General features: G+C 45.9%; 1 protein-coding gene across 8 annotated transcripts in view; it reads left to right on the top strand.

Moving 5' to 3' along the window:
• The window catches only part of TNRC6A (trinucleotide repeat containing adaptor 6A), a 160,486-nt gene that overhangs the window by 76,202 nt on the left and 64,284 nt on the right, over nucleotides 1–20,000 (top strand). For 7 of the 8 annotated variants that reach the window (XR_010731236.1, XM_066275823.1, XM_066275821.1 and 4 more), the window contains exon 3: nucleotides 14,332–14,419. The exons of the other annotated variant lie outside the window; for it this stretch is intronic. Coding sequence is in view for 6 of the 7 variants with exons in the window: in XM_066275823.1 (XP_066131920.1) it covers nucleotides 14,332–14,419 (88 nt within the window). In the remaining variant the exon portion in view is untranslated. The remainder of the gene's footprint in view (nucleotides 1–14,331; nucleotides 14,420–20,000) is intronic. 8 annotated transcript variants of the gene reach the window in all.

The following is a 20,000-nucleotide window of genomic DNA, read 5'->3' as shown; positions in this document are numbered from 1 at the left end:
ATAGTTGCCTCCCATTTGTGCCTTGACCAGGCCATCCCGGGGCTCGAACCAGTGACCTAAGCCAGGTGACACTTTCTCCACTGCGCCACCACAGGTCAGGTGCGCCTCTGGAATCGAACCCCAAACTGCAGTCTGTGCTCAGCTTATCTGTTCAGCTTTATCCCATCTACCTCTTGTCCTAGCCTTGACTCCTCTTCCTGTGCGACTGTTCCCTTCAGTTTCTCGAGATAAAAGTAAGCCTTTAAAAATGTACGATCAGTGGTTTTAGTATATTCCCAGAGTTGTGTGATTACCACACTCTAATTTCAGAGTATCTTGATCACCCTCCCTCTGCCCCTGAAAAGACAAGCCCTGTGCCCATTAGCATTCACTTCCCACTCACCCTGCCCCCTGCCCCTGCCCCCTGCCCCTGGCAACTGCACATCTACTCTCTGTGGATCTGCCTGTTCCGGCGTTTCCTATAAATGGAATCACACCCTGTGTGGCATTTTGTGTCTTGCTTGTTCCACTCGGCGTGTGTTCAGGGTTCATCCATGTTGTAATTAATGTGTGTCAGTGCTTCCTTTTCTTTATGGATGAAAGCTGTTTCATCCTATAGTTTGTACTGTATTTTCTTCATCCATTCGTCATCACTGATGGGCAGTAGGGTTGTTTCCAGTTTGGGCCCATTATGAATAATGATGCCACGAACATTTGTGTACACATGTCTGTGGGACATATGTTTTCTGTTCTCTTGGGCGTGGAGTTGCTGGGGAATATGGTAACTCTGTTTAACTTTTGGAGGGCCGTCCACACTGTCTCCAAAGCAGCTGCACCGTTTTACATCCCTGCCAGCTGTGCATGACTGTTCCACTCTTTCCACACTCTTTGAGTGTAACACTCTTTGATTGTAGTGTTAGTGGGTGTGAAGTACTATCTCGTTGTGTGCTTTTTTTGGTGTGTGTGTGTGTGTGTGTGTGTGAAACAGAGACAGAGAGAGGGACAGATAGGGACAGACAGACAGGAAGGGAGAGAGATGAGAAGCATCAATTCTTCATTGTGGCACCTTAGTTGTTCATTGATTGCTTTCTCATATGTAGGGGGAGGTGGGGGCTACAGAAGATCAAATGACCCCTTGCTCAAGCCAGCGATCTTGGGCTAAAGCTGGTGAGCCTTGCTCAAACCAGATGAGCTCGTGCTCAAGCTGACGACCTCGGGGTCTCAAACCTGGGTCCTCCATGTCCCAGTCCGATCGATGCTCTGTCCTCTGCACCACTGCCTGGTCAGGCTTGTTGTGGTATTGATTTGCATGTCTCTAATGACTGATGATGAATGTTGTTTTGTGTGTTTATTAGCCACTGTGAATCTGATTTGGTGAAATGACTATTCAAATGTGCCCTTTTTAAAAAAATTGAATTATTAGGGTACAGGTTTCAGGTGTGAAGCTCAGTAAAACATCATCTTCACACTGCATCTTGCACCCGTCACCCAATGCAAAGTCTTCAGATACATTCCTTTTTTTTTTTTTTTTTGGTTGAGAGGAGGGGAGATAGTGAGGCAGACTCCCACCCAGCATCCCCTATCTGTGGCTGGTGCTCAAGAACCAAGCTATTTTTAGCGCCTTAGGCTGATGCTTGGATCAGCGAGCTATTCTTAGCACCTGGGCCTATGCTTGACCCAATCCAGCCACTGGCTGTGGGAGGGGGAGTTGAAGGGGGAGAGAAGCAGGTGGTTGTTTCTCCTATGTGCCCTGACCAGGAATTGAACCCGGGACATCCATACGTCAGGCCGGACACGCTATCCACTGAGCAAGCCAGCCAGGGCAGAGGTGTTCATTTTTAAATCTGGTTGTTTTTTTTTATTTTTCTGAAGCTGGAAACGGGGAGAGACAGTCAGACAGACCCCCGCATGTACCCGACCGGGATCCACCCGGCACACCCACCAGGGGGCAATGTTCTGCCCCTCCGGGGCGTCGCTCTGTTGCGACCAGAGCCACTCTAGCGCCTGGGGCAGTGGCCAAGGAGCCATCCCCAGCGCCTGGGCCATCTTTGCTCCAATGGAGCCTTGGCTGCGGGAGGGGAAGAGAGAGACAGAGAGGAAGGAGAGGGGGAGGGGTGGAGAAGCAGATGGGCGCTTCTCCTGTGTGCCCTGGCCGGGAATCGAACCTGGGACTCCTGCACGCCAGGCCGACCCTCTACCGCTGAGCCAACCAGCCAGGGCCATCTGGTTTTATTTTTATTGTAGCTATAAGAATTCTTGACATATTCTAAGTACAAGTCCTTTGTTACACAGGTGATTTATAAATATTTTCTCCCACTACGTGGTTTACCTTTTCACTTTTTCTTGATGTTTGTCCCTTAAAGCACAACAGTTTTCGATTTTGGTACATTCAGTTTACCATCTTTTGTGTACATTTGAGTGATAACAAGCACATTCACAATGTTGTACCCTCTCACCACAGTCTATCTCCATAAATCTTTTTATCTTGCAAAACCGAAACTCTGTACCTATTAAACAATAATGGCCCATTTTCCCTTTTCCTTAGCTCCTGCCAACTCCTGTTCTACTTTCTGTCTCTATAAATTTGTTCTACAAACTGCATATAATTGGAATCACAGTACTGTATTTGTTTTGTTTGTTTGGTTTTGTGACTTATTTCACTTAGTGTAATATGCTCAAGGATCGTCCATGTTATAGCACATCAGATAGTTGATTTTTGTACGTTGATCCTGTATCCTGCGTCTGTGCTGAACTCTATTTTTTCCATTTGTGTGTGTGTGTGTGTGTGTGTGTGTGTTCATTAGGACTTTTTATATATACGAGATCGTGTCATTTGTGAATAGAGATGGTTTTTCTAACTTCCTTTCCTATCTTGGTGCCTTTTATTTATTTTTCTAGCCTAGTTTTTCTGACTAGAACCTATAGTCTACGGCCATACCACCCTGAACGCGCCCGATCTCGTCTGATCTCGGAAGCTAAGCAGGGTCGGGCCTGGTTAGTACTTGGATGGGAGAACCTATACAAAGTAATGTTGACTAGAGGTGGCAAAAGCAGACAGACATCCTTGTCTGGTTTCTAATCTTAGAGTAAAAGCACTCAGTCTTAAAAATAAGTATGATATGAGCCAAGGCCTTTTTGGTAGTTGCCCTTTATTAAGTTAAGAAAGTTTCCTTCTCTTTCTGCTTTGAGTTTTAGTCTTGTCATGAGAGGGTGTTAAATTTTGTCTATTGAGATCATCATGTAGTTTTTGTCCTTCATTCTATGGATATGTTGTATTTTATTGGTTGATTTTCATGTTAAACCAACCTTATATTCCTGGGATAAATCCCACTCGGGCAGGGTGTGTCATCCTATGTCGCTACATTTGATTTATTAGTCTTTGTTGAGGATTTTTGTGTTTGTATGCACAAGGGTTATTGATCTATAGTTTTCTTGTGATCTTTGTCTTCCTTTGGTATCTGGTACCTGGTTTGGAATCTGATATCTGGGGTCTTGAGCTGTTTGCTTTGGTATCTACCTCATACTGCTTTAATAATTGCTTTTATATATTGAGTTCCATTTTCATTTTTTCTAAAATTTTTCAGCTTTTTAAGGTATGATTAACTAATAAAATCAATTCTACTCCCCCCCCCCCCGTGCTCACTAACTGCTGCTGATGAGTGGCATTTTTTTTTCTTAGTTGAGAAATTATTGACAGATCTAATAGTGTGAGTTTAAGTGTAAGGTATACAGTGTGGCAATGTGACACATTTAAATAGTCCAATAGGATTACCACCAAATCATTACGTAGCACCTCTGTTATGTCACATAGTTAACATTTCTTTTTTCTGGTGAGAGCACTTAGGACCTAGTCTCTGCAGCTTTGAATACATAGTACAGTGTTGTTATCTGTAGTCACTGTTCAGTGCATTCCATCCAGAACTGACTCCTCTTCCAGTTGCAAGTTTGTATCCTTGAGCGGTTCCCTCACTCCTGGGAACCACTGGTTTCTACAAGTTCAGCTTTTGTAGAATTCACATATGAGTGATGTCATACAGTATTTGTCTTTCTCCTCGTGACTTAATGTCACTTGTCACAGTGCCCTCGGGGTCCACCCATGTTACTGCAAATTGCAGAATTTCCTTCTTTCTCGTGGTTGTGTAGTATTTCATTGTGCGCGCGCGCGCGCGCGCGTGTGTGTGTGTGTGTGTGTGTGTGTGCGTGAGTAGCCCGTCTTCTTCAGCCATTGACAGACACTCAGGTCATCTCATGAAGAACGCTGCAGTGAACATGGCAGCACAGATATTTTTTTGATCTCCTGTTTTCATGTCCTTTGGATATATATACCCAGTAGTGGTTTGCTGGGTCATTGGTCGTTGTCTTTTTAATTTTTTGAGGACATTTATATTATTTTCCTTAGTAAGTGAAGCAGCTTACCATTCCCATCAACAAGTGCAGAAGGGTTCCCTTTTTCTCAGTGTCCTCACAAACACTTCTGCCCTGGTGTTCTTGGGGACAGCAACTTTCCAGAGGTGGCAGTTCCATTTTCCACCGTGCGCTCTCCCTTCTTTGGCAGCACCCTTAGCCATTGCAGGGTTTTGTATTCGGTGTCTTGTAGCTAGCATGTAGTAGTGTGTGCTTACTATGTACCTCTGTTACACTCTTGCTCCACATTACCTCATTTAATCTTGACCACAACCCTTTGAGGGAGGTGCAGTTTGAGACCTCCGCAGATGAGATGACGACTTGAGAGAAAATACACAATGCAGGGACACAGCAGGCAGTGGCATTGAGAGCTGAGGCCACTTCTCATTGTCATTGGAGCCAGGGCTCTGCCCTGCATGCTGTGCTGCAGGGAAAAGCTCGTTTCGGTCCTAGATTGGGTTCAGACTGGTCCTTAGAGAAGTAGATGTGAGTGGAAGTTAACAGTGAAGAGGGCATGGCCAGTGGTGGTGGTCGGTCTGAGGGTCATTACCAGCAAGGAAGCAGGAATCAGCATTTGCTGTGGTGTCCAGTGCTGGGTACACAATACAAGTAGAACTGGTTTCTGTCCCCAGAACTGCAACTAGTCTTATTTGGAAGAGTGAGATTAACATCTGAAATAATTAGAAAATGAGTCTTGTTTAATTGGAGGTCAAGGATGAGGTTTGTATGAGTTTGAAAGGAACTAGTAATTAATTTAACCTCAAAAGAGGATGGGAATTTGGGAGGGTAGTTTAGCAAACTGGATTTGGAGTCATCCTCACCACTGCCTTGCATCATGAGTCACTTAGACTTTCTGATCCTTAATTTCTTTAAGTGTCAAATGGGAATAGCATCAGTTCTCTGTCAGGGTTGTGGGTTCAAAACAATAACTCACAGCATTTTGTAAACTATAGAGTGCGTCTGTCTTTATGGTGGGGTAATTTCTCATTTCACCAACTGTCCTCAACCTGAGCTTTTTATTTTAAAATAATTTCAGACTTGGAGTTTTTGTAAGAAGAGAGCAATGAACTCCTCAATATCCTTCACCGCTGTTCCTCAACTATCAACACTTAATCTCATCTGCTCTGTTGTCCTCGCTCTTTACACATGTACTTTTTTTTCTGAACCTCTTGAATGTAACTTGGAGCTGTGATGTCCATTTACCCCTAGAAGCTTAAGTATTCATTTCTAGAGTCCAAAGGTATTTTAAAATAACTACAGTACCATTATCAGAATTGGGAAAGTAATATTGATGCATTCTTAAAGCAAATTTATAGATGTTACTCAAATTTTGCCAGTTGTCTTAGCAATGCCTTTTAGAGCAAATAGAAATGATTTTTCTGCTTGGAGGTTTAATCCAGAAGCCCAGGTTGCATCTCTTTTTCATGTTTGTTTAGTTGTCTGCACTCTGGAAGAGGTTCCAGTCTGGCCTTGTGTTTGAAGACCGTGACGTTTTTTCAAGAGTACAGTGCAAGCTAGTTATTGGATAGAATGCCCCTCACATCTGTACTTGTCTGGTGTTTCTTCTTGATTAGATTCAGGTTGTGCAGTTTGGGCAGGAAAGCACAGAACTGATGCTCTGTATTGTGTAGTGCATCATATCTGGGGGTTCATGATGTCCATTTATCTCGTTGCTGGTCATGGTACCTTCAAGTTGACTTGGTTAAGGTAGTATATTGTCAGGTTTTGCCATGGTAAAGCTAGTATTTTCCCCTTTGTAATTAATACGGTGGTGTTGGGAGACCTTTGAAACTAGATATCTTGATTCTCACCAAGATTCTTGAGTAAATCAATGGATTGCCAAATAGTGATTCTTGAAGTCTATCTATCTTTCTTTCTATGTTATTTGACATTCTACTGTAAGATCTTTTCCTTTACCCTGTTTATTCATTCATCATTCATTCATTAATTTCACAGATAGGGTCTCGTGGGTTCTTATCTTTTTCAGTGTGTTGTAATCCTTTACGAGCATTATAGCAAGTCCTCAAATAATGTCATTTCGATATAATGTTGGTTAGATGCCATCGACTCTTGTTTATTTTGAGTAGCCTGTGGTAAAATTGGTTTTGTTAGGTGCCATTTTGCTTAAAGTTACAGAACCTCTCAATGACATCACATGAGGACTTACTGTATTGTATAGCTCAGATTGTGGGGCTAGTGGAAGCCGCCTTCTAGTTGAACCTAGTGTTGGAGAGATCCAGATTATGTATTGTCTGGATGCTCATTGCTACCTTCTTGTGTTCTATTTTCCCTTCATTTTAAGAGGAAGGTGTGTTGACTTATCACTACTACCCCTGTCCCCCAAAGCCGAGCTTTCTGCCTGTGCTTCGTGGGTGAAAATAAAACACTATCAGAAATACCCAAGATTGCTGCCAGCCGGTCTTGTCCTCTTTTTTCCCCATATTCCTGCCACAAAAATGTTTTTTTGGTTTTGGTTTGGTTTTTTTTTTTTTTTTGGCTTGGTGTGTGTGCTTCTGGAATTTCTTTATGCAGATACAACACATGGGGATATATATTCCTATCTCTTCCCCCTTTTTAACACAAAAGATAATATAGTGAACCTTAGTTTTTCCCAGATGCTTTCTAGATCTTTTCATACCAGACAGACCGTGGAGAACTTCTTTATCTGTTTTATAGCTGCATAGTATTACATTTTATGGATGTTCCAATTTTATCAAATTCCTTTAGTATTTGTGGCTATAAGCTACCTGTCACTGTAAACGAGCCATGTCTTGTCACTGTCTCTGATACCTTTATTCCGTCACCCATTTTCTACTTCCAAGTAAGCACGAGTCTTATTGTTAAAACAATCCCCCAAACTTCATTTTTATCTTGTTCTCTTTTTACCACTGCCAAAGTTTTTTAAAAGTGATCCACACCCCTGACTTCACGCTAACTTATTTGTGCTGCAGTTGGGTTTCCCTCTCAACGTGGTAAAGTTACAGTTTCGGAGGGGATCAGTCACTTCCTGTTGGGTAGTGCTAGACTGGCTCTGATGACTTGTTTGGTGTAGGAAGATGTGGAAAAGGGAGCAGGAGAGCCAGAAGACGGGAACTGTATTTTATAACCAGCTTGTAACATGCCACCTGGTGACAGTGCACTGGGTTATGGCACCGTTGCCAACTGAGAGGCTAGTTGGGTCTTCTGGAATGTTTCTCCCGTTTTCTCTTTCCTAACGCAGAGCAGAAACATCTGGACTCTGTCCCTCTGTTATCATTCCTGACAGCAGAGCCTCCATTTTTAAATTTAGCTTTCTAAAATTCCGAGTTGTCATTAACATAGCTTTCTTTTGTCATTCTTACTAATATTGTCAACTGTTTCAGTTTCTTACGATTATCTTGGATTTGTTCTTTGCTTTTTATTTCCTCTGCCACCGTCACGGTTTGGGACGTTATGCACAAGGATAGCGGCAGCAGTTTCTCACCGCATTTAGCAGTTGATTTTCTACCGTGCCCAGCGCTTCTCCTTGGTCCTGCCTGTCAGTACTGGGTGTCTGAGATTGTCATGCCGACAAGGTTCTGTGACCTCTCCTGACCACAGAGCCCACCTCTCTGTCGAAGACCCTCAGGCCCAGACCAGCCTCCTGCTCCATGAAGCCTTCTGTCGCTACCACAGCTGCTGTGCACCCTCTTCTCCCACACTGGAGTCCAGGCACTGCCCAGCGACGGCCTGCCTTCCTGGGCCGGCGTGTTCCGCTGTGGTCTGTCTCCCTGGTCTGTCCCAGAGCACAGCAGACTGCTTGCTTTATAGGGGTCCCGAAGCGCTTTCTCACCGCGTTAGTCACTAAGTATTGTGTAGAGGTCATTCTAAATCATTTGGATGCAGAGCATGAGCTCACCCAGGTACCTTGACGGTCTGCTCCCCTCTGCTTCCTTATTCTGCTGTGGGGAATGTGTCCTTTTTAATGGGCTTTTGTTTTTGTTTCTGGCAAATGATACACATAGATCTGGACCTTGACCTTTTTGACTAAGTAGTGTGTCCTAGAGATCTTTCTCTGTAAAGTCATGTTTGTCTGGGGTCCCCAGGACCACCCTCAGATTTGCTGATTTACTAGGAAGACTCAGGACTCGGCACATAGTATTTTCATGACGGTGGTTTATTACAGCGAAAGTGTACGAAACCAAAAGCAGAGAAGAGGCTCATGGGACAGACTCCGGAGGCAGCGAGGCACATGCACACTTCTGAGAGTTCTCTGCCTGTGGTGTCCCACAGGACGTTCCTCCTTTCTCCAGCATCAGATTGTAACCAGGGTCACTGTCTGTGGAAGTGCTGATGACAGATTCAGTGCCCAGGGTTTATGTTAGGGACTGGTCATAGGCACCCTCTGCCCAACACAGACCAAAATTGTAGACTCCCAGAAGGAAAGCAGGGTTTCAGCATAAAACACTGCTTTTACAGTTACCCTGGTCAGTTAGGGAGTGTGAGAACCTCCCTGAAGTCCACATTTCTCTGCACCAGCCAAGGACCAACCTGCGGTCTCTCTGAGGATCGCAGCTTCAGAACTGTGGTGTGAACTGCTCTGTCCCCTCGGGAGTCTGCAGCCCTCTGCCTCTCCTGAACTGCTCTAAGTCACACTCGTCCCCTCGGGAGTCTGCAGCCCTCTGCCTCTCCTGAACTGCTGTAAGCCACACTCCCTGGGATGAAGACATTTTGCTTTGTTTACTGTTTCCCTACTGATTGGCTTTTAGACTTTTATTTTGCAGTATTTTTGTGTAATTCCTTTTCTGGAGAACTTAGATGGAATTGATGGTCATGACATGGTGACACTTAAAATTTTAGTATTAATGGATACTTTCAAATAGCTCATCAGAGGGCTTTACTGGCCCTCATACACTTCCAGCAGCGGTTTGCACAAGGACCCTTTGGAAGTGAGTGCATTTAATGCTGTTCACGTTGGGGTGTAGGGAAAACTGCCCGGCTGACATCAGAGCAGGACCAGGAGGGACAGTCTGGGCCCCAGGTGTGTGCTGCCATTTGGGTGCTTGGCTGACCCATTTCTTCCTGGTTCCGAGACTGTTGGTTCTGACACCCTGCTACTTCATCTTCATCTCTGATTTTCCTCCTCCTTGCCTTTAATTATTGGTCTGGAGGCTTATGTTGTTTTTGTCTGCTATTATGGGAAATTTCAAACATACACAAAAATAGAACAGAACAGAAGAAGGAACCTGCTTCTCATTACCCATCTGCAGCAGTTGTCACCAATTTGTCAGCTTGTTTCATTTTTCTTTTTTCTTTTTGGGGGATGGGGTAGGGCCTGGAGTTGTGAAAGCAAGTCCTAGACATTATAGTGTTTACAGATTTTTTATACTAATTTACAAAAATAATGCATGCTTACCATGCATTGTAAATATAGGTGTACTTTTAAGAGAACTTAGTTTCCCTAAATACTTAGTCCAGTTGTGAGGTTGCTCAGATGTTTGTATTTCAGGAGGGTGTTTCCTTGTGTGGTATACGGTTGTACAGACATACAACTTAAAAATGTGAGTAACATTGTTCACGGTTCTGCTACTTGCTTTTTTCATTTGACAGTATGTTAGGGCCATGCAGTACAATGTGCTATGCTCTGATGTGACAGCCATTTCCATGTTGCTGGGAATTCTGTGTTTTTCTGCTTTCCGGCCCTTGTGAGTCTGGTAGTGAACTCTTTTGTATGTGTGTGGCCTCGTGTACCAGCACTTCATTTTTGTAAAACACATGCTGAAGAATGGGATGGCTTGTTAGACTATGTCTAACTTTGTTAGTTATTACCACAGAGCTTTCCAAGAAGTTTTAGTAGTTTTCTTTCTTTAGTGTTATTTTTTTAAATGTTTGTTTATTTTAGAGCGAGGAAGGGAGAGAGTGATGGAGAGACAGGAACACTGATCTGGTCCTGTCTGTGCTCCAGCTGGGGATCGGACTGGCAGCCTCTGCTTCAGCACACACTCTAACCAGCCGAGCCGTCTGGCCAGGGCATTTTCCTACCAGCACTGAAGGAGAGAACCTCTTAACCGTCATTCCTGCTAGCTACTTTTAAAGGTTTGGGTTTTTTTTTAACCAATTATTGGTTAAAAAAATAGTATACCATTATAGCTTTAATTTGCCTTTATTAGAAAGAAAACTCAGCAACTTATTTAAAAAATTGAGGTGGGTGTATACTAGCAAGTGTAAGTTGATTTAATACTAGAAAATTCATCGATACAATTATATCAGCAATCAAAAGCCAGAAATCGTATAGTAGATAGGATTAATACAGTGAGGTCTCCCTCTTGTCGCCATCCAGTCTGCCCCTTTCCTCCTGTCCCCCCCCCCCCCCCAGTCGCAGTTAGTTTCTCTGGGGTTGTTGTTTCAGGGTCATTTTCATACACAGGCAACTATGAATACATAACTCCTCCTTACTTTTACGCTAAGGGTAGCACACTCTCTACTCTGCCACGCACCTTGCTCTTTTCCTGATGAGTTTTCTTTTTAGAACAAGACATTTTTGCTCATTTCCGATAGCTTTCTAGATGCCTCCCTGTTTCTTGTTTTAAAATAAAGTATCGAGTTCCTCAAATGTGGGACCTTACCGCTTAGCTATTCACTATCGTGGTCTAGGTGTTTCTCCCACAAACTTTCACAGAGTAGAAAGACTGAAATGGCTCTCTCTCTTAAACACTGCCAGAGCCCGCTCCCTCTTGTCAAAACCAGTGGCTGTTCAGTCTTTGCCTTTGATTCTTTCTCTGTTCTTGCCCCGATCACATATCCTGGTGCTTCTTGGAACTTGGATACTTTGTGTTTTCTTAGTCATTCTATTACGTTCTTGTAGAAGGTGGGAGGAGATCGGAAAAGGATGGTGGAGGGCAGTCTGGGAAAAAGATTTACTCCAACTAAGCAGATCTATGCCTTGCTGCATAGGAAGGTAAAGGGTTTTTCCTCCGCTGCTCCTGTGAGGAGCGAGGCCTTCGCTCAGGAGAGGAGGGTGGGAGCTGCCGTGACCTTGAGAACAGATTGGAGTCCTGGCTCCACCCTCCTAGCTCTTTGACTTTGGACAAGTCACTGACATTTTGGAGCTTCAGTTTCTTCATCTGTAAAAGGGAAATCTGTTTATCATTTGTTTAAAGTAACAATTAAGTGAAAAAGTACGAAGTGTCCGGCGTGGTCACTGACACTTGGGTCACTGAAAGGCTGTTCTCATTCCTGGGTCCAGAGCTGGCAGACTCAAGTGTCCTGCTACCGAGGGGCTCGGTAGTAAGATGGATACTCAGGTACCTGCTTTAGGGGTTGTGTGACTGCTGCCTGGAGAGTTGTCTTTGAGACGCGAGTGTCAAATAGGGTGGCCCACTGAGACCTGTCAGTTGATATGGTTAATGATAGAGCCAGATGTCTTCAATGAATCTTTACCAGCGTTTAAATCCTGAAGGCTGAAGTGTCTGGGCACAGGTGGGGTGTTTGTGTTTCCGGTGGACTTTCTGGAGGAGGAGGAGGGGAGGGGAGGTGCGCATTGGCCTCGGTGACAGCGCTGAAGAACAGAACCCCGTGTGTCCACAGTGCCACCTGATACTGCATGTTCCTTGCGGGGACTCGTGGTGGGTCTTTAAAGTACTAAGGAAACCGTTTTTGGCCAGGAAGACACTTGCTGACCTCATCAGAAACCCTTCAAAATGACTTTGGGAAGGGAGAGAAAATCCCAGGTAGGTGGTAAGGAGCGTCCTGTGGAGGAGATGAGCGGTGAGGAACCAGGTTAGAGACCCCCGACCACCCAGGGCCGGTGCCGGCCACCCCTGACCTCTCTGCGCAGTGCCCAGAGCATCCTGAGAGGAGCAGGTGAGAGTCGGTGAGGGACAGGCCAGACGAGGCATCCGAATGCTTCCTAGAAGACCTGCGTCAGGGACCTGCTCCTCTCTCCCCTGAGATGTGACGGGCGGTGCCTGCAGTCACGTGTCCCCAGGTTGACTGCAGACACTGAGGCAGGAAGTATTTAGAGCTGGTTCACTTTGGGTGGGCAGCCCCACAATGCTGTGTCGTAGTTGGCCTTGTTTCCTGACCGTACTCGGCCTGCCTGCTGCGTGTGCCGGCTGCACCCCGACTCTCCAGGGTGCCCGTGTGCCGGCTGCACCCCGACTCTCCAGGGTGCCCGTGTGCCGGCTGCACCCCGACTCTCCAGGGTGCCCGTGTGCCGGCTGCACCCCGACTCTCCAGGGTGCCCGTGTGCCGGCTGCACCCCGACTCTCCAGGGTGCCCGTGTGCCGGCTGCACCCCGACTCTCCAGGGTGCCCGTGTGCCGGCTGCACCCCGACTCTTCAGGGTGCCCATGCGTGAGCACCTGTCCCCTCCTCACATGGTGCACAGTGCGGGAGTGTTGAGTCCTGTTTACAGTCACTGCCAATGCCACTGCTAATCTGTTAGCCACGTGACAGTTCCACTGGGGAAAGTGACAACAAAATGTAACAAGTCCTACTGTTCTTCCAACTTCTGATGGTAGCAGCATGCTGGACAGTTCCAAGTCCGCAGCCCTCCGTTGGTCACTCGCCCAGTCAACTGTCTCCTCCCTCAGTCCAGCCGGTGTGAGTTCTGTGTAAGCTCAGCGCAGGGCACCCACAGCGCCCTCCCGTCTCTGACACATGGCTCCTCTCATCTACCCTCTCCTTCGTGTCCTTCAGTTCCTCCCTGTCCTCCTGAGAGTCATGATGTCCCTCCTGGAAGGACTCCTCAGGGCCATGAGGCACTTTCTCCTTGTGTGTTGGTTTAATGTGGGCGACCTGAGTGGGCTGCCCTGGTGGTCCCCCCCCCCCCCGAGCCCCAGCAAGGGCTGACACTGAGCTCTGGGTGAAGGGTGTGGTGGGCAGGCTTCACTTGAGGGTGTGATGGAGGAGGGGCTGTGGTTTCCTATAAGAAAGGCTCTGACCGGGGGCCCCAAACCTGCCTCCTGCCAAAGCATTAGAACACATCTTTACCCAGTCAGGTCCAAATTTAGTATGTGTTGAGTTAAAGTTTAGTTTTTAGAAAGTATTTCTTTGGTTTTAGGCTGGATTCAAAGGCCATGTGGACAGGAGCAGGGCAGGTGCATGGGAGGGCTTGCGTGGTGGCCCCTCGTCCCTAGGCAGCCATTCCGCTCTGTGGTTCCTGCTCTCCCAGCTCTGGTCTTGGAGCGTCTCTGGGGCGCCCCCAAAGACGGCACATACGTTCTCTCGGGACCTCGTGTTTATTCTTGGTTTGGAGCTTCTGCTCTTGTTTGTTCCTCAGTCTGAACAGTTCCTGCCTTCCTTTCCTATCATTGCTGTGCGGCAGAGTGGCAAGGAAGAGGAACCACACTTACCCAGTCTGTCTGTCGTTCTGTCATTCTGACATCCTGAGCCAGAGTTTCTTAAGACTAGGACAACTTTGAGTAACTGTGACATTAAGAATTGAAACAAACTTATTTTATGAGTGCATTGTTATTCTATTACTATAGAATATTAGGAATGCTTATAGAATGTGAAATTATTGCAATACTGAAATACATCCTCTGTGGGTGAATAACTTGTGTTCTAAAAATATTGTGAAGTTTTTTAGAGCAAGGACAGCCAAAGATACCCCAGATCCCTGGGCAGGAGAGGATTGTGGGGTGTTGCCATTAGCTACCAATAATTGATCATTGGGGCCAGAAGCAAGGTAACTCTGGCTCATGTGATGTTTACCTTCTAGAATTGTTTCTTGAAGTGACATTTGCTTATTTTAGATTCTTACTTGATATGACATTAAAATAAACCCCCTACTGCGTGCGGCTTACTGAAGTACTGTACAATGGCTGTATAGTTAGATTTAGGTTGCCATTTGTGTGTATTTCCGTGAGTGATAAAATAATAATTTGTCATGTCATTACTCCTAATAGAGTGAAAATGAATCTGTATGCAACATTATTTTTACCTCTTAATACATTTTGGGAAAGTTAATTGCAACTGTGTGGTTCAGGGCTTTAGTGCAAGAAGAAGAACAGTTGATGGAAGAAAAGAAAAAGAAAAAAGACGACAAGAAAAAGAAGGAAGCTGCTCAAAAGAAGGTAGTAGTATCTGAATAAACTATTTCTATTCAGTTTAAACATAAATTTAAAAATACAGTTATTCTTATGAATTTTTAAAGAATTTGATTTAATGTTTTAACTTTGATGGAGTTCTATGTTAACATTTGATGTCTCTGACCGTGCATATATATAGTAATTTGGCAAATGCATACAATTGAAATTAAACTTAACGTGTAGTTCTTGAATCTTGCTGATAGGTTTTTCAAAGGTAAGTGCTTTCTCTGAGTCTCTCCACAGAGTGAAGAACGTGGCGGGGGGGGGGGGGTCTGGAACCTGCTCTCACAGGGGACGTGCGGCAGTGTGCCTTCCGGCACTTGGTTTGGCCTCTCTGGGCCTTGAACATTTTCTTATGTTTTGTAAAATGAGAAATTAAACAAGATAGCCTAATACGTACACATAATACTACACTTAATTCAAAGTAGAGTCATGCAGGGGCACAGCAGTGGAGGGAACAGAGAGGCACCTGGTGGGAAGGTTGGCGTCACTTTCCTTCTCACTTTTTACTGGTACCTGCACTCTTTTTTTTTTACTTTTCAGTTTACATTAGTATATTTTAAATCTAAGACATAATTTGTTGCAAAAGATCTCTAGCCAGTACATTGTCAGAAACTAACCAGAGCAGTACAAATTGCAGAAAAATGAAAGATTATGTCACATAATTATAAAAATTTTTACAAGTTAAAATTAACAGTGTCTGATGGTTAACTCTGCTGGCTTTGATTCACGGTTCCGAGGTTTCAAGGCCTTTAACATGTTCTAGAAGACCCAGTGAATGACTGCTCTATTTTTCTATTTTAATGAAAAATTATAACTTCAGTTAACATATCCGCACCTCTTTAGTGCGGAATGCCAGGCGCTGTGCTAGGAATTGGCCGTACAGGATAGGAGCACACCTAGTCCCACACTGGCGTGCAGCAGGGAAAGCACAGGAGGTGGAACGTAAGCGCAGAGAGGAGTGCTTAACTCAGCCTGAAACTGGGCAGGACGCAGGGCGGCTTTGCAGACTAGAAATTAGCTTGATGGCATGGGGCACAGAAGGACCCCAAGCAGAGGGGCTGCAGAGGGGCCTCCAGAGCCTGCGGGGAGTGTGGGTGTGATGGGGAGGGACAGCAGGGACCGAGGCTGGAGAGGCTGTTGGGGCTGTCAGCCCTTCGAGGGGTTGGGGCCGTTGGCGTTGCGGGGACAAACTGTGGAGTTGGACTGGAAGGGGGAGGAGCCAGCTAGATGCTGGTGAAGGGACTGTTTTTAAAAATCCACAGAAGTGTTTGAAAGGGTATGAAGGGAGAGGAACCTAGGTTGACTCTTAGGTTCCAGATTGAGTGACTGAGTCCGCCTCAGGGGCAGGTGACCAGGTTAGGGACGCACACACAGAAGGAGAGGTGATAGGCAGCTGGTCCTGGAAGAAGATGTTGATAAGATACAAACTTAACTTCGGTTTGTATCAGCCTGTGGTAAATTGGTTTCATTAGACTCTGTTCCCCAAATTTCTAAGCACCTGTCCAGGACATCAAGTGAAGATTTAATGTAATTCTGGACATGTAGGGTTTAGGTGTGGTCAGCAAATCCTGGGGAGGGGTGGAGTACGGAGCAGCGTGGAGGAGGGTTAAGCTGTAGATGACAGGTGGCTCCAGTCCTTGCCTTTGTTTGCTCTCAGGAATGACTGGAAGGAGGCACATCAGTGATTGCCATAGTTAAGGTTTTGAATAGGTTGCTAGTACAGGTGTGCTTGTTTTTTTGAAAGTTCACTTGACACCACTTTGCTGTAAAGACCTACATTAGTACATTGACGTTTGGCGATTCTTTGGGTGTCTGTCAGAGGCCTGTTGACATAGGATGGTCTGCAGTCTGATGAGTCTTGTCTCAGGATTTGATGTGAAAAAGTCCTCTGTAAGTCTTGCTCTTCCATGTTCTGAAGGCCGTTTGCTTAATGAAAAGAACTTGTCAGAAAGTTAAGAGGCTTTCTGAGGAAGAGGCTCGGGCACACTTCACGTACAGTCAGCGTTTGGCGAGCGTCTGAGGTTGCACTAGGCCCTGTTGATCCCTGCTGCTCAGGAGTCAGGTCCAGCCGGGCAGTCAGGCCGCCTGTGGGCATGGGTAGCAGAGAGACCTAAGGTCGTATGTGACGGCATGTTGGTTTGGAGTTTACCTGTTCACTGAGGAAATGCTAAGAAAGGGAGCCCTCTCTGGAATTTCTTTGACTCTGTGTTTTAAAAATATGTAATGTGAGTATAATTTTTAAGTTGTAACATACCAATTATGGCTCTCACTATTAAAGTTTATATTTTTTCATATTTAATCTCTAAACCACCAAGTCAGTGTCTTTAATACACGAAGGATGATTTTTGTGCCATTTGGCTTCTCAACAGATCTGAAGTGACCGCTTTGCATATTTTTTCCACTCCGTGCCTGCCTGACAGTGACGGCTCCAGTCTCTCGTGTCAGCCGTGTCCTGCTGGAACCATCATCAGAGGCCGAGGGGTCTGGGGGCACTTTCTTCTTGTGCCAGACAGTCAGCACTGGTGGTGTGTTCTGTGTGCCCTTAGGTGCAGCCTTCCTACTCACTGCACACACTGTAGAACGTCCAGTGCCTCTGAGGGTCAGTTTAGGAGGCTAGACTGCCACTGTAAGACTGTTCTTCAAATTCCAAATAACCCGCTTACAACTGAAGTTGAGTACAACCTGTTGGTGAAGTGAGGACAGCTGGTATTTCTGTAGGCTGCTACCAAGTAGCTTTGAAAACAAAACAAAACTAAAGTCTCTCCAGGAAGCACACTTACAGCCCACAGGAGAGACTGTGAGGCACAGCAGTGTGAAGAGTCACACATTTCCTGGGACTTGTCTGTGTGTCCAGTGGGTCACGGACATCTGCACAAACCAGGTAGGCAGGCCCGTTACATAACTGTTGGAACGTAAACTTACGAAAGGGAAAACAGTCTGCCTGTTTCATGTGATCTGTGTACACTTTTTATTTTATTTTATTTTTTTATGTTTTTCTGAAGCTGGAAACGGGGAGAGACAGTCAGACAGATTCCCGCATGCATCCGACCGGGATCCACCCGGCACGCCCACCAGGAGCGAAGCTCTGCCCACCAGGGGGTGATGCTCTGCCCCTCCGGGGCATCGCTCTTTTGCGACCAGAGCCACTCTAGCGCCTGGGGCAGAGGCCAAGGAGCCATCCCCAGCGCCCGGGCCATCTTTGCTCCAATGGAGCCTCGCTGCGGTAGGGGAAGAGAGAGACAGAGAGGAAGGGTGGGGGTGGAGAAGCAGATGGGCGCTTCTCCTGTGTGCCCTGGCTGGGAATCGAACCCGGGTCCCCCGCACGCCAGGCCGACGCTCTACCGCTGAGCCAACCGGCCAGGGCCTGTGTACACTTTTAAGAAAACTGTATCTTTCACTTCTGAAAAAGACTTCAGATACTGTATGTTCTGATCCATTCATTACGTGTTTTATCAGGGTAATGGAACTAAGACTTGAAATCTTCTAATTCTCCCAGCTGGTGCTTTCCTGAGCTCAAGGCAATGGCTTTATCCAGAACCTTCTTATACTTTTGCTTTATTTTTCACAATCTAAAGTAAACTGGAAAAAATATGCAAAGCTTATAATTGTAGTTCCTAGAAAGCGTGTCCTCGTGAGGGCTGGAGGGAAGCAGGTACAAACTGGTACCTTACTGGAAATATACTATTCCAGTAAGCTGGAAATAGTATATTTTGGTGATTTTTATAAGGCATTTAGAAACTCTTTGTGTCATGAATACAGAAAACATAGGCTCTAGTAGCCACTGTAGTCTTTTAAAGAGATTTAACTTCAAATCACAGGTGCTATTTTTATTTTAAATAAAAAACCAGATGACACAACTTCTTAAGTGACCAATTAGATACCAGTAAGTCTCACTACAGTGTTTTTATTTTTTTATTTTTTTTTCATTTTTCTGAAGCTGGAAACAGGGAGAGACAGTCAGACAGACTCCCGCATGTGCCCGACCGGGATCCACCCGGCACGCCCACCAGGGGCGATGCTCTGCCCCCCAGGGGGCGATGCTCTGCCCATTCTGGGCGTCGCCATGTTGCGACCAGAGCCATTCTAGCGCCTGAGGCAGAGGCCACAGAGCCATCCCCAGCGCCCGGGCCATCTTTGCTCCAATGGAGCCCTGGCTGCGGGAGGGGAAGGGAGAGACAGAGAGGAAAGCGCGTTGGAGGGGTGGAGAAGCAAATGAACGCCTCTCCTGTGTGCCCTGGCCGGGAATCGAACCCGGGTCCTCCGCACGCTAGGCCGACGCTCTACCGCTGAGCCAACCGGCCAGGGCCTACAATGTTTTTATTATGATAGTTTTTCTTATTTTGTCTGCTATTTAAATATGAGTTTAAGTTCCTCTTTAAAGAAATATTACACAAAAATTACATGATGTTTTTATGTTTTAGCCCCAATATAGAGATCAATGACTAAATGGCTCTGTTTAAAAATTATTGTTGTCAAAGCCTTCTTTTTCACAATTGAGAAGCATGACTAGTTTCTTATCTTCTGGTTCTGAGACTTAGAAAATAATTTGACGTAGCAGTGGGAATGCAGTCTCTGTACTTAAGGGGGGATGGTAGCCGTAGTTGTTACCATTGATTTACATCCAGGTTCTGTTTTTAGGAGACATTTCTAGAGGTAGCTTGAGGGAATGCAGTGAGGAGGAAAAGGGAGGTTTAGAAATGGGCTAATTATAGAGGGGATGATACAGCATAGCCTTTACTTGAAGCTTGTAATTGTAGTTCCTAGAAAGCGTGTCCTCGTGAGGGCTGGAGGGAAGCAGGTACGAACTGGGCCTCGCGTTAGCAAGACAGTTCTGTTACTGTGTGCAGAGTTGAAGGGACTGTGTAGACTTCCTGGATTCAGACGTGCTCAGTTTGAGTTTAAATGAGATCAGGCTGTAGAAAACCTCCAGCTGGATTCTCTTGGAGATTTCAGTGTTTACTTTTCACGACCACTTTGTTCTGAACCGAGGGTTCCTATTCAGCAGGAAGCCAGGTGGTACTGGAACCAGGCCTAGAGCCTCCTGCTCGGCAAGGGTGGCCCTGTACGGTCCTGCCCCGTGTTTCCGCTCCCTGTAGTCCTGTGCCACATGGACCAGGACTGACTGCACGACAGTGGGCCCATAGACCGTTGAAAACTTCCTATCGCCTAGTGAGGTGGTGTGCAGGTTTGTGGTCCAGGAGGTATGGGGGAACAGAATTTGTCACCCCCAAATATGTCTCTCTGGCATCAGGATTATTTTAGGCTGGCTCTGAAGACCAAGTAAAAGTTACTCCATGTGAAAGACATCCACATTTTAAGGGAAATTTCCATCTGTCAGGGTGTCCCTGTACCAGGAGGAGAGGGATGACCGTGTCTCTGGAAACAGTGCAGAAGGTAATGCCTTAGGTCTGTCTTCAAAGCCACTTTTCCCCGGGTTACTGTGCCTCCCTGGGCACCTCCGTAACTGCCTGCCCAGCCCCGGCACCTTCCGTCTGCAGCTGTGGAGGGTGATGGTGGTGGGCTCAGCTGTCTGGTGAGTTACCTAGTTTTCCTGGGTCTTTCA

Source organism: Saccopteryx bilineata, chromosome 4, assembly GCF_036850765.1.
Source record: "Saccopteryx bilineata isolate mSacBil1 chromosome 4, mSacBil1_pri_phased_curated, whole genome shotgun sequence".
Classification (NCBI taxonomy): domain Eukaryota; kingdom Metazoa; phylum Chordata; class Mammalia; order Chiroptera; family Emballonuridae; genus Saccopteryx; species Saccopteryx bilineata.
The sequence above is the reverse complement of the archived record's forward strand: the minus strand, read 5'-3'. Positions and strand labels throughout refer to the sequence as shown.